This window comes from Gymnoscopelus braueri (genome assembly GCF_963280865.1).
Source record: "Gymnoscopelus braueri genome assembly, chromosome: 6".
In the NCBI taxonomy this organism is placed as follows: domain Eukaryota; kingdom Metazoa; phylum Chordata; class Actinopteri; order Myctophiformes; family Myctophidae; genus Gymnoscopelus; species Gymnoscopelus braueri.
The window spans coordinates 3,589,562-3,601,290 of NC_137607.1; the positions used below are offsets into that span (position 1 = coordinate 3,589,562).

Here is an 11,729-nt window from a genome sequence, read left to right on the forward strand (position 1 = left end):
TTCAGCTTTCACTTCCGGTGGGTGCCACTATGTTTTCATTCCCACTAACAATATTTCTACACGGAACACTAACACCACTTCTCCCAGAGAACATGGATCGTTTTGGTTATAAGCCCACTTGTTTCTATGATGAAAGAGTAAGTTAAAATGTGAATATCTTTCCGTGGTTTTGTCTGCTCCGCGGACGCTATTGTTAAATTAGTTTGGGTTTATTTCGAGGGGGAAAGATCGACGGACATGTGAATCCCGCCCACTACATTTGATTGGGTAAAGCGCGGCCTGCTTCCTGATCTGAAGGCACGCCCACTTGTAGCCAATGCGCACACGTTATGACGAACCTCCCCGACAGATTCCAACGCAGTGCAGAATCTGTTCTTGAGAGATTAGGGCTTAAGTGGTTCACTCATAATGTTTTTTGTACGTTTGGGTCCCGGGAGTCACAAGCATAATATTTGTCTTTGAAATGTAGTGGACATACATACATACATAGAAAATACTAAAACAACTCAAAGTATAGTTACTAAATAAATAAACTGAAGTACAGTTCTCAAGTAAATGTACCATGTCCGAGACTCTGCTGTGTGTTCAGAACATGGATGTATACAGACAGAAGCTCTGAAGCGGAGCAGACATTTTTAGTTTATGATGTTATCATCCGTCACCCGTATTGACTGAACACCTTTAGTGTTTTACAGGAAGGTGGGTGCCACACTATGATGAACTCAATGGGTTTTATCAATGAAAAGAAAATAGAAATAAAGAAAATCTATCGAAACTATTGCATCTATTGCATCGGTGGGCAAGTACAGTAACTTAATCAGTGTATGCCCGCGCACCGTGTAACACCGGAAACCGCGGCAACCCTACTACCCGGGTGGAGGCATCGGGTGGGAGGCTGAAGAGGTTCTCTTCGGGGTCTTCCAACTCTGCAGACATGCAAGGGAAAAGGAATTCAAATAATAGTATAGTATAATTATATTATTAATGTTAATAAACATGGAAATGCACAGAATCTTTTGATTTAGGGACAATTATAATAACACTTAGGAACATTTAGAATAGTTTAAAAATACAATCAAAATCAAACCGAAAAAATATCATTTTGAAAAACTATGTGTGTGTGGAAGGCTCACAATGTAATCGTTAAAAGCAAATCCTGTCAAGGAAATGATAACTTATAGTGGCAGAAATGGCAAAAAAAAGCAAATGCAAAAAATCACATTGTTTCCATAAAGAAAATAACAAGAAACCAAAAAATGTGATTTGATTGATGATTTAATTTGGTCATGTTGACATCATCAGATTGTGTGATTCTTCTGCTTTAATTAGGACGTGTCACTGTCATACTGGATTACAGCGTATGATAAGCTACATTATGAAATATTATGTGTCAGGTCAGATTGCTTCTTTGAAAAACAGTATCAACTAGAATATATTTCTCATAGTTGCATTTTGCCCAAAACATTTGGTGCAAACTCAAGCTGTCTTTTTTCACCTGTATGAGTCCTCATGTGTCTCTGCAGAGTAACATTTCGATTGAAGCTTTTTCCACAAACTGCACAAGTAAAGGGTTTATCCCCTGTATGAATCCTCATGTGTCTTGTCAGATCACCCATTTGACCAAATCCTTTGACACAAAATGTACAGGTAAAGGGCTTTTCCCCTGTATGAGTCCTCATGTGCCTCTTCAGATGGTGATTCAGACTGAATCTTTGTTCACAAACTGTACAAATAAAGGGTTTTTCCGCTGTATGAATCCTCATGTGCCTCTTCAGGGTAACATCTCGGTTGAAGCTGTTTTCACAAACTGGACACGTAAAGGGTTTTTCCCCTGTATGAATCCTCATGTGTCGTTTCAGATCTCCCATTTGACCAAAGACTTTGCCACAAACTGCACACGTACAGGGCTTTCTCCCTTTATATGTCCTGATGTGTTTTTTCTGATCAGTCATGTAACCAAAGCCTTTACCACAAACTGTAGAACTAAAGCTTATATCCCCTGCGTGAGTCCTCATGGATGGAGTTTGTATAGTTTTCAGGTCCTGGGACGGCATGTTGCTGAGAGACAATCTTTGTCCTTCTACATTTTGTGTCGTGTTCGATTTCAGCGTGTTGAAACGTGACTGAGCTTCCCTGTTATCCTCCCATTCATCACTGTCTTCAGTGTCAGATTCAAAACAGCGTGAGGAGAGGATCTGGTGGTCATCAGTAGTTGGTTGGGATTTTCCAAATTCCTCTACATCGGGTTGTGTTTTCATGTGTTCAGTTGAGGTGTTAGCTAGAGGCTCTGTCTCTCTGTTTTCATCATCATCTTCATGTTTCACTGCTAGTAATGTCTGAGTTGACCCAACAGTCTCCTCTGGACTTTGAAGTAGCTCCTGATGCTGTTCCTCTTTGATCTGTGGAGGCTCTGGTTCCTCCTGGACCAGACTACGGTTCCTCTCCTGCTCCTCAGGGTATACCTCCTCTTTACACACAGGGAGGTGCGGGAGCTCTAGACAAAAGATTAAAAAAATAGAGATCTATTAAATGTTTTCTCCTTCTATAGTTGTTAAGCTTTAGACTTAGAGGCTCAGATAATTCACACAATTTGACTGGTGTTAACTTGCACTGAAGTTCATACTTTCAACACCATGTTTGTCATAACCATTAGCCACTTCTGTTTAGTTTAGTTTATTTTGATCCACATCAACAGTATCACAAAGCATAACACACTGTAATTCAATATTTCATACTGTTTGATCGAAAAGGCATAGGCTGAAGCTCATAGCTTATTTATGCCTATCCTTTATAGATATTGGTTTAAGTTATTCATAGTTACAAAGTTCATATTGAATGAACACTCAAAAATTATCCGCAATTACATTCAAAACTACTTAAGTTGTTCGTATCAAGTGAACACTCAAAATCTTTCAATATTTACAACTTTAGAGTTAGGTGAGGAGAGCAGGGGATGAGAGATGGACAGAAACTGTATTATACTGAGTTTAAATATCAGTAGAGTTAGGTAGGTTAGATATGAGGTCTACTGTATGCATGTGCATCCTTGGAAAGTCTGAATACACGAGGGACAAATATGCAAAGTTCATAATAATAATAATATGAAAAAGCTCATTTGCACTTGTGAGGTTCAGTGTGCGATTCTGCTGTACGACGATGTAAATTGTAAATAAACATAGTCAGCGGAGAGGGAAGGGGGAGGGGGACTCGTTGCCTGTAGAGAGAGGCTCTGGACAGAGGTAGAGAGTGCACATGGGGTCTGTCTTTAGTGCCAGCGTGATTTGGGACAAGACCGGTGCTTTGGGCAAACCACACCCCCGGAGAGCCACTGGAATCCAAACACGCCCCTCACGGCTCCTATGAGAACAGGCTATATATCTATCTATCTATAGCGATCGCGCAACGCAATTATTATATTTAATAATATTAGTTAGTTCTTTTAGATGGCCTTTTAAAACACCATTCTGTTTGCTGCTGCTTTTAACAGTTATTTCCCCCCCTTTCTCTTCTGGACGATTTTCCTATGAATGGAAGTTTAATTGAACTGTTTACTGTAACTGTACATATTTTTATTTTCGATTTCTACTCGTTTATTTGCATAGCATTGTACAAAGGACCCCAATGAAACAATCCATAGTGCTTTCTTGGGTTTGAAATCCTCTTAGCAGACCTTGTATGCATAATATGACCGGTATGTACCGTTCTCAGATATGCTCCTGTCTACGTAATTATGTCATCACTCCACTCCAAACATATCTTAAATATCAACTGGCTCGTTCCTTTTTTTTTAAGGTGGTGGAGTTTGGGTCAGAGTCAGTCCAACTTTGTCCCGCCAAACGTCTGACGTGACGTGACAGTATATTTTGACCACACCGACACCATATTACGACTTATGAGTGAGGATGTGTAGTCGTGCCTGGTCAACTGTTCTAAGTTGGACTCTGACTCTGACCAAAACTCCATGTTTTGAACCCTTGGGCCCTGATGATATTTGACTGGTCTTTCGACGATTGCAGAGTCTTCTTTCACTTTTCGTCAGACGTTTGGCGGGACAGACGTCGCTTTTCAACGTTCGCGGTAGTCCTGCATCACATGACTCAGCAGCGTATGGTGAATTTTAACGTTGACCGGGCCAGAATCGCGCAACAATGGCTGATAAGTCTATTGAGAACTGGTTTGACGGCGAAACTGGTTTTCTGATGGCCACTCATTAACAATTCGGCCGAATGCAAATGAGCCCCATTTGAAAACAAAGACGACTTATAGGGTTAGAGCTGCTAATGTTGCTATGTTGATTTCTAGTTTGTTTCTCCTGGCGGATCTTGCCCCACAGACCGGGCCATGGCCTCGTTGGCCCCAATGACCGTACGCCTCTGACATGACTGACAATGGAGTTGTAATTTTTTGTATGCTCCAAAGCTAGATGGAAAAACACAATTAAACTGTTAATCATAATTAGCTGTGTTATAACTCATCGTCAAGTCAAATTCTGTGATCGTGACAACCCATGAGCATGCCGAAGTGAGGCGCTTTCCAAGCAGGACATACTAGGGCAGTAAGGTCACTGTATACTGTACACCAGAGGTGATGCAACTTTGATGATGGAGAGGGCCACTATATTTTCACACTCACTCCAGAGGGCCACATTGCATATACTGTCGAGCAGACTGTAAATGACCACCAACCAAAGGGGTTTTCAATATTTGCTATACAGTTATAGTTGTCCATCTTTATTGATTTGATAGCTGTTTATTTACCCTTGTGATGCCATGGTGTGTGGTTTTGTTGCTACGTTTTATACTGGTTTATATGTGTGTGGTTCACAAAAAGGTCCACTGAGTGGCAGTGTTTCCCCATTTTTCTGTACATTCAGTCACTATATAGTCACGTTGTGGGAATCTCGCGAGAGGTTCTATAAATCCAAGATGGCGACAGCCAGTTCAAAACGAACTTCTGTCTGAGATATAAGTTATAAATATACAGTCTATTTCATGTTTAACACCCCTTGGAAGGCGGATTGAGGTTTGTGAGATGAACATTTCATAGTGTGCCAAGAGTGTATGTTTATTTCCATTTAAAAATATCGTTTTTTGTTGCTTTAATGTAACAATGCATAATGAATGCAACAGTCTTGTGTCTTAAGTCTTAAGTCTACCTAAGGCATAGGTTTGTTATACAAAGGTTATTTGCATGCTTACTGATGTGTTATTGTCCTAAGACGGCCTATTTGCCCATTTAAGATGTATATTATTTGTTTGTTGTCAAGTTTAAGCTTATTTTGGTCTACTGTTTGTTGAATGACTATTGTATTTTGTGACTTGACATCCATGTATATTTTTGTCATATTTTTCATAGTTTTCACGGTGCTACGGAGAGAATAAAACAGCATCAGTATGAAACTCTACTGTCTCATCATTACCCATACTTACAAGGCCGAGGGGCAGTTACACAGACACCTTATCTCCGTATTTTAACTTTTTTCGTCATTCTATGTCAAACAAAAGTAGCAAAAATAGCCGATCTGCAAGCTCAAAACTTTTAGCTTGTAGCTTGTAGATCTGCTATTTTTTGCTATTTTTGAATTGGAATCCAGATTTTTTTTTTTTTGCTATTTTTGAATTGGGATCCTGAAAAGCAACATTTTTATTTAATTTCAAATGCATTTAGTTATACTTATGTTAACTTTATTAACTTAAATACAAATACAATGGACATGAAAAAAACAATAGAATTTTTATACTAGTCATTAAGCTACTAATATAGACTGAAGTAATCAAAGCGGGTCATGTTTGCATGTTTGGAATCATAACAGCTGAAATCAATAATATATCAGTATTCTGATATTAACCTGCGGGCCGCATTAAGTGAAGGTGGGGGCCGCATGTGGCCCCCGGGCCGCCAGTTGCCCATGTATGCTGTACACCTACGTATGTGTATGTTTTCACCCCTATTTTGTCCCAAATGCAAAATGAATAAATCAATAAAAAGTTACGTTTCTATTTGAGAACATTTAGCTTATAACAAATAAATAAAAATAAGAACAAATAACTTTTTTTTTATTAAACTTCCAAGTTCCAAGTTCAATATAAATGTATTACATTTGAAAAATGTCACCTATAACATCCAAAATAGGGACACTAGGTTTAAAAAACAAATTGCCAAATAATGGTCCATACTGTATATTGGCCAAACGGACATATGGGCCGGGCTCTATTGGGCATTGTGAGTGTCTAGTCAAATAGTTTTAATAATAATAATAATAATACCTGGAGTTTATATAGCGCTTTTCTGAGTACTCAAAGTCGCTTTACATGCTAAACTGAGTAGAACAAAATCAAAACAAAACAACTTTAATAAGAGAATACAGAGAATAAAAAGTTAAAAAGGCTGCAGAAGGCCGGGGAATAAAACAAAAGTTGAGACTAGGGTGGTAGGAGATCAGCTAGGTGGGAAAAGCAGTTCTGAAGAGGTGGGTTTTGAGGGAGGTTTTGAACACAGCAAGGGTGGGGGCGGTTTTGATGTGAGGTGGGAGTGGGTTCCAGAGGGTGGGTGCTGCAACGGAGAATGCCCTATTTTACACATGGCATCGGTCACATGGCACTTTAGTCTGGTCTATGTCCAGAGCCCATGATGCCTACTGCTGCTGCCAAGGAAGTAGGGCTGCGACTACCGATTATTTTCTTGATTATTCTATCCATCACTGTTTCGATGAATAAAATAATTAATATTTTTGTCACGGGGCAGCCTGTGCCCAGATACAGTAGACCCTCCAGAAAAACGTGGGCAAAGATCCTTGATTTTGCGGAAAGAAATCCTTGATTATGCAATGAAATATGCCGGGGTTTTATGTGAATTAATGCGGTGAAATTTTGAAAATTCTAAATATGCGGGAAAAATGATTTTCCTACACCCTATGGTAATTGAGGGGGGTTCCGGGGGGTCCCCAGCAAAATGTATGAATATAATAAAAGTCTATTTAACCACTTTAATCATATACGTATAGTACATTGGCTATTTGAAAATAGCCGATCTACAAGCTCACCACATGTCACTATGCGATGAGTTATGAGCGTGTAGATCTGCTATTTTTAAAATAATCTTGAAAATAGTTGAAACATGTGAAATTCTTGAACCATTATAACAACACAAATATTGTATGGGGGGCGTGTACACACACACACACACACACACACGCACACGCACACGCACACGCACACACACACACATTTTCTGAAAAGTTAATATTTTGGACATGGACATAGTATCTTGGACTGGTTTCTGCCCGACAGCAGAGATGTGCAGGTTTGGTCATTTCAAACGAGATTTAAAACTTTTCTTTTTGTATTAACGAATGAGCATAGAAACAGAAGACGTTGCTCTTGCATTAAAAAAATAAATAATTAAAAAGGTTGAAATCTGCCGAAGTACCGATGATGTCATTGGTAGGCAGGTTTCTGAACTGTTCAAAGCCCTCCTCTCATTGGTAGGCAGGTTTCTGAACTGTTCAAAGCCCTCCTCTCATTGGTAGGCAGGTTTCTGAACTGTTCAAAGCCCTCCTCTGAGACAGACCAAATAGACAGAATTGTGTAATCTTCTAATGAGCATTTGTTTGTTTGTTTGTTTGTGTTTGATTGGTTTATTTTGTTCTGTTGACAACAAGCATATGGTCTCTGTCAGTTGGAAACCTCATATGTCCTAAACAGTTACTTTTCAGGATTAAAATTTAAAAAATAGCAAAAGTAGCAGATCTGCAAGCTTAAAGTGCGTTGCGCTGCGTTTTGAGCTTATTGCAGATCTGATACTTTTGATACTTCTGTGTGACGCTGTGATATGATCGAGTAGGGCGTTAATTTTAGCGATATGCACAAAACAAATGATTGCACATCTTAGGACAAGGATGACACGAAAAAGCCAGAGGGCTTATTTCCAATGTGATCCTATTTAGTGTTGTGACAAGAGGAGAAATAAAATATAGCTAAACAACTATAACATTCATCAAATTTGGTATAAAATCAGGACCATGTGGTTTTAAGAAACCTCGGTAACACATCTCTTGAAAGGTTTGGTCTATCATGCATTATAATGCATTATAAATGTGATTATAATGCATTATAGACCCGACCTTTAAGTAAAGTGTTATTTATAATGTGCTGTTTCACTGACTTAATGCATTATGACCAGCACTTATACATTATAAACTATAACACTTAATAAAACTTGTTTGTTGTTATAATAATTATAAATATTTAGTGTTATAATGCCTTATAAGTGTGGTTATAACGCATTATAGACTCGACCTTATAATATATAGTCCAATAACACTTTTAATTCTGCATGAAACAAAGTTTGTGGCGCTACCTCTAGTGGAGTAGCATTGAACATCACAAAGCAATTATATGAAGATAGGTTAAAAATGGGTGAATTGGTCCTTTAAGTGTGATTTTGTTCTTTGAAGTACAGCCATGTCATGCAAAAAATAGTGAAAATTCTGGATCCACAAGCTCACAACGCCTCGCACACTACACACATTGTGAGCTTGTAGATCTATCTATTGTTTTCAATGTAATCTTTTCACCACTCTGTTTAGTCTGTTATGTTCTTCTGGTTACGCTGTAATTTACTCAGAGTGTACAAATGGAACCAAATGGACCCCTTAACCGGGTCTGTAACTCCAAGAGTGTAGAGATGAAATTTGGTTCCAAACTTCCATCTGTATATAGTCTATATCTCACAAAGTAAAATCAAATGACACTTGTATGGTGCAGATTGAGGTTGGGGTCCCTGAGATCAAAATTAAAATCTAATCAAATGGGGGCCAGTGTGGCCCGGCCCCATGTATATCAAATCTGTGGGTCCTTCCTTCAAATTAAAAGGCTAACTTGAGAATCGCTGGTATGAAGCAGGCAGGACGAATGTGGTGTCAAAGGCATACAGTAGCCTTTATTGCTCTGTGTGTGTGTATGTGTGTGTGTGTGTGTGTGTGTGTGTGTGTGTGTGTGTGTGTGTGCGTGTGCGTGTGCGTGTGCGTGCGCGTGCGGGGTTGGGGTTGGGTTCGTGGTGGTTTGTGAAATTAAATGAGTTGGTTCAAGAAAGGTAAATAAATCCACGCGTTCCAACCTGCTTCTTGTTGTCTGACGTGTTGTTTCACAGCCAGATCCTCATACTGATCCTCATAGTCCGTTATGATTCTCTCAACCACCTCAAAGATCTCCTCAGCGGCCGCGGAAAGCCGCTGGTTGACAAAGGACCTCAGTGTTTGTAGCAAAGCCATGATTAGGAGAGTGAATGGGCTTCAAAGATGGAACACATTCAGAGCTACCGTTAGCTGCCTCCCGTGTCCGTGGCTCCTCAACAACAATGTAATAAAATGAACATGATCCGGGTCAAAATAGTTAAGAAAAAAAAACACGGATCCTGTTCAAAGAGCTTGGAAACGTAAGAGACGGCACTCTGTTCAATTGTTTGACATCACCACTAGATGGCGGTGGTGTCATGTCATCTAGTGGTGATGAGTTCTGATGAGGCAGCGCCGCCTGCCGCCATGTTGGAGTGAAAACGTCAAACGGAACAGAACCGAGTAGGGATTATAATAGTTTCTAGCATATTGCTTTAGTTTTTGGGGTGTTTTTTTCTTTCTTTTCTATTGTATTATTCTTTTAAATTTCAGCTTAGTTTTTTTTTTTTTTTTTTTGAATACATTGTTAATGTGGGTTTACTGGTTTAGTTTAGTTTGTATGTTTAGAAGAGAGAGAGAGGCCGCCGAGGTGGAGCCGAGGTCTGTGACGAGAGACTTCAGCACCCTGGACAGCGCCAGAGGCTCTCTAAATCAGTGGTTCTCAAAGTGGGGTCCGAGGGAGTTCCAGGGGGTCCCCAGCTAAATGATGGATAGTTAGGAACAGAATGGACCCTTATGGGGCTGTAACTCTGAGAGTGTACAAATGGAACCAAATGGATCCTTATGAGTCTGTAACTCTGAGAGTGTACAAATGGAACCAAATGGATCCTTATGAGTCTGTAACTCTGAGAGTGTACAAATGGAACCAAGTGGACCCTTACAGGTCTGTAACTCTGAGAGTGTACAAATGGACCCTTATGAGTCTGTAACTCTGAGAGTGTACAAATGGAACCAAATGGACCCTTATGAGTCTGTAACTCTGAGAGTGTACAAATGGAACCAAATGGACCCTTATGAGTCTGTAACTCTGAGAGTGTACAAATGGAGGGTCCATTTGGTTCCATTTGTACACTCTCAGAGTTAAATTAACATAGATTTTACAATATAAATTGGGGTCCCAGAGATAGAAATGCTATTAAATGGGGGTCCGTAGCCTAATGCATGTCAAACTGGGGGTCCTTGAAATTAAAATGGTTGAGAAATACTGGAGCTCTACAAATCTTCTCTTATATGGGGGTCCCTGGCATATCTTTTCATATCGGGGTCCGCGGGCTAATAAGTGTCAATTTGGGGGTCCTTGACATGAAAAGGTTTGAGAACCACTGCTCTAAATAATGTGCAACTCGTGGTTGCCGAATAATATAATTGTTGGGTACCTTTCATATATGATCTTTTGATTCTTTAATAATGGCATGCTTTAACTAAGATCCTTTATCCAGTGTGAAATATTGGGGGTCTCCCCCTTAACCATGTTAATGCCATGCACTGTAGGACAGGTTGGTTATTCTAGATAGATGTGATATGTTTTTTATATCGTCACTCATAAATAGCTAGAGAGTAGGACTATCAATCCTACTATTGTGGACTATATGTTGTCCAGATTGCTAAGTGACTCCATTCTTAGGTACCGGGACAAATAATAAGATATTAAGATAAGTGGCAGGCAGACGCAGCCTCTCCACAGCCTCAGGTAGAGGTTAAAGAGGTCCTCTAGCGCAGTGGTTCTCAAACTTTTTCATGTCAAGGACTCCCAAAATAATATGTATTTGGCTGCGGACCCCCTTCTCAAAACATATTTTGTGCCAGGGACCTCCAGAAGCAAAGATTTGAGTCAACAAGTTTGCTTAAAAAATGTAATATAGAAGTTCACTAGCTTGTGTATATATATATAAGCTCACTAGCTTGTATATATGCTATTTTTGAATATCCAAAGTATAAAATATGGTTAAAGTGTTTAAAATGATTGTACGCTAGATCAAGATAGATCAAGCATCAATGGTGCTGTACTCACTTTCTCCAGCAGGTGGTAGCAAGAATCAAATCAACACCAGAGATCATTCTACTCTTCACCACTTTGACCCGACATGCGCGACAGTGTTGCCATGTCTGCTTATTATAAGCGACCTTGGGCTTGTTTTTAGGTAAAAAAAGGTAAAGTTGCTTGTAAACTTTGGTAGTTGTGGATTGTGTTGTTAAAATAAAAAAAAGAAGAAAAAATCTGTTATTTCTAAATAGTAGATCACAGCACACGTTGTGAGCTTTTAGATCAGCTATTTTCAAATAGCCTATTGATGCTAGGTATAAGTGCTCATGATGTGGCCTAGTTTGATTGATTGAATACTTTATTAACAGTTTGCAAATAGCACAGTGGTACGATTTTATAATGATGATAAAAGGATAACACAAAAAGGCCTAGGGCTTGTTTCCATTGTGTTCCGTATTCAATGCATCAAGACATTTAAAGACAACAATAATTATACAAGACATCATCAACAGTGTTGGGTCCAATTGGTTCCATTTGTAGGCCTACTCTCAGAGTTACAGACTTATAAGG

At 39.3% G+C, this 11,729-nt stretch overlaps 1 protein-coding gene across 1 annotated transcript; it reads right to left on the reverse strand.

Moving 5' to 3' along the window:
* Positions 1–424: 424 nt before the first annotated feature.
* Positions 425–9,335, reverse strand: LOC308086724 (uncharacterized protein). The gene is made up of 3 exons (XM_080430375.1): positions 9,118–9,335; positions 1,496–2,494; positions 425–926 (listed from the first exon to the last, which is right to left on the reverse strand). Exons 1-3 carry the CDS (start codon positions 9,269–9,271, stop codon positions 814–816), a joined length of 1,266 nt encoding a protein of 421 aa, XP_080286501.1. The 5' UTR covers positions 9,272–9,335; the 3' UTR covers positions 425–813.
* Between the last annotated feature and the right edge of the window lie 2,394 nt (positions 9,336–11,729).

Excerpts from the sequence above, each read along its gene's own strand:
- LOC308086724 (XM_080430375.1), bottom strand. The coding sequence starts at position 9,271 with ATGGCTTTGCTACAAACACTGAGGTCCTTTGTCAACCAGCGGCTTTCC. Across the intron at positions 2,495-9,117 it reads CGTCAGACAACAAGAAGCAG|AGCTCCCGCACCTCCCTGTG; the intron begins GTTGGAACGCGT and ends TCTTTTGTCTAG. Across the intron at positions 927-1,495 it reads ACACATGAGGACTCATACAG|AGTTGGAAGACCCCGAAGAG; the intron begins GTGAAAAAAGAC and ends GCATGTCTGCAG.